The 2,500-nt window shown below is 34.6% G+C and overlaps 1 protein-coding gene across 1 annotated transcript in view; it reads right to left on the bottom strand.

Annotated features, from left to right (window-relative positions):
* Nucleotides 1–1,373: 1,373 nt before the first annotated feature.
* LOC125037491 (vam6/Vps39-like protein) overlaps nucleotides 1,374–2,500 on the bottom strand; it is a 13,959-nt gene continuing 12,832 nt past the window's right edge. Inside the window, exon 19 of the mRNA XM_047630647.1 lies at nucleotides 1,374–2,171. Within this exon, the coding sequence (XP_047486603.1) occupies nucleotides 2,111–2,171 (61 nt within the window). The 3' untranslated portion in view covers nucleotides 1,374–2,110. The remainder of the gene's footprint in view (nucleotides 2,172–2,500) is intronic.

Raw genomic sequence — 2,500 nt, 5'->3', positions numbered from 1 at the left:
CCTTAGCTTCCTTCCATTTCTAAGGACAATCCCTTCGGCTGCTAAACCGGATGCACCTGCGGGCTGGTTGCGTCCGGGCCTCCTCGTGCGACTCGATGTCACATAGTACTGTTGTGTTAATGATTAAAACAAATAAATGTGTTAGGTTTAAAAACAGTTAAGAAAAAAGGAAAAGAAAAGAAGAAAAGGCCATGCAAAATTTGTTGAGGCGAGGGCTGAGGTCCAAGGCAGGAGGATTCCCTTCATTGTTACCGGTGCGTTGAAATCTGGGTTTTTTGCGTCCGAAGACTTTAGTACAACTGTCAAGATTGCCGTTCTCCGTCGGCTTTATTTGCTACGGGGAATTATAATGACCAAAAATATTGATTTATTTCCATGAATCATGCAGGTTTTGTTGACTGTTTTGTCGACATTAATTCTATTTCTCTGGCTGTTTTCTTTGGAGTCAGTCTGTTGAATATGCTAAAATTGTGCATAAGGTAGCATTAGACTCGAATGTAATGAACTTACCAATATAAAATATCTAATAGGTCTGTCCTTAATTTCTTGGTTGAAGTCTTATTTAGATTTAAGAAAATGATTGGGGAGTCGTGTTCTTTTTTCAATAAAAAGATGCTGATAACGTTTTGTTTCCTTTTTAAGATCACGTGGTCTTAGTAAAGAATCCGTAATTCAGATGATAATGTTCATTGTTAATTTATTACCTTGGATTTAGACTTCATAACCATATGTACTCCAAAATTTTGGTTAAATGTCATTTTAGTATAAAAAAAAAAAAAAAAAAAAAAAAAAGACCAAAGAATTTTGTAACTTTCTTTAAACAAGTTTTTAAATTGTTGGATATGCACACATACACGCACAGATATGCATAATATTAAGAAAAAAAGTGCAAAACATAGAGAGAGAGAGACAGACAGACTGTGAGAGAGACAGCCTGATAGAGAGAGACAGCCTGATAGAGAGAGAAAGAGAGAGAGAGAGAGAGAGAGAGAGAGAGAGAGAGAGAGAGAGAGAGAGAGAGAGAGAGAGAGAGAGAGAGAGAGAGAGAGAGAGAGAGAGAAAGAGAGAGAGAGAGAGAGAGAGAGAGAGAGAGAGAGAGAGAGAGAGAGAGAGAGAGAGAGAGAGAGAGAGAGAGAGAGAGAGAGAGAGAGAGAGAGAGAGAGAGAGAGAGAGAGAGAGAGAGAGAGAGAGAGAGAGTGAGAGAGAGAGTGAGAGAGAGAGAGAGAGAGAGAGAGAGAGAGAGAGAGAGAGAGAGAGAGAGAGAGAGAGAGAGAGAGAGAGAGAGAGAGAGAAGAGAGAGAGAGAGAGAGAGAGAGAGAGACAGAGACAGACAGAGAGCCTGACATTTATAAAGGAGCATAATTATAAACATATTTTTATTTTTTTAATACATTTTATTACAACAATATTTAAACATTATCTCTTTTACATGTTCAGATCAATTTGTGGAACTGCTTGATACTGTCGTGATTTATGTAAAAAAAAAAAAAAATATATATATATATAACATGAATATCTCAATTAATATTCCAATCACAGTACAACACAAACAGAGCACATATTATACATTTACCCTTGGCTTTCTTGTATTACAATTTATCACTTGGGATCAAAGAAACATTAACAGCCACGTAACTAAAGACAACTGGCTCTTAACAGTTAACAAGACACTAACATCTCATCTTTTCTTTTTTTATCATGATGGGATTTATTTTGGCTTTTTTTTTTCTTTTTTTTTCTTATGTGTGGATATCCCCATACACACTTGAGCTGTGTTATTTTCTCTCTTTAAAAATGGGCAGCTAAAACATGGATGACTTTTTTCCAATCTCCTGTAAAAATGACAAACGTTTATCCAATTCCATCCAATTTGATTACTTGATTAAATTAATCTAAATAAAAAATATTAATTACTTTATTTCTAAAAAATGGCAACATAATGCATAACAGTAACATTTTTGCTGAAATTACTCTACATTCACATAATGCTTAATATGCATGTAGGTAAATGATATGCTGCATGATATATGTTACTGAACTACCACATAACTTCTATTCATGTTGATACGCGAAACTGGGAATCACCATGGTAGCATGTTGGGGTCATGTGCTACCGCTGGTTTTGGCACGAGAAATGTACAATGTCTCCGTTAGGGTACCAAGCAAAAGCACTGAAATTGGAAGAAAAAATACATTATTATTATAATGCAATAGTAATATGTTAAGTAGATCATATAAGTACACTTGGTGAAAAGATATTTAATTTTTGATAAGAGGCTATCATAGCATTAATTACACATGTATTGTGTGATTTTTTTTTCATTTTCTGTCATACCTTTTTCTACATTTGCCACAATACACTTTTGTCATGACTTGATGCTTTGACTATATTCCAAGTTAAAAAACATGGTCAAACATGATTAGGAATAAAATTATATTATACAACTAATTGCACCCACATTTAACACCACTTTTAAAATAAATAAAAACTTGCACACGA

This window comes from Penaeus chinensis, chromosome 23 (genome assembly GCF_019202785.1).
Source record: "Penaeus chinensis breed Huanghai No. 1 chromosome 23, ASM1920278v2, whole genome shotgun sequence".
NCBI classification, from domain to species: domain Eukaryota; kingdom Metazoa; phylum Arthropoda; class Malacostraca; order Decapoda; family Penaeidae; genus Penaeus; species Penaeus chinensis.
This window is presented reverse-complemented; position numbering and strand designations above follow the sequence as displayed.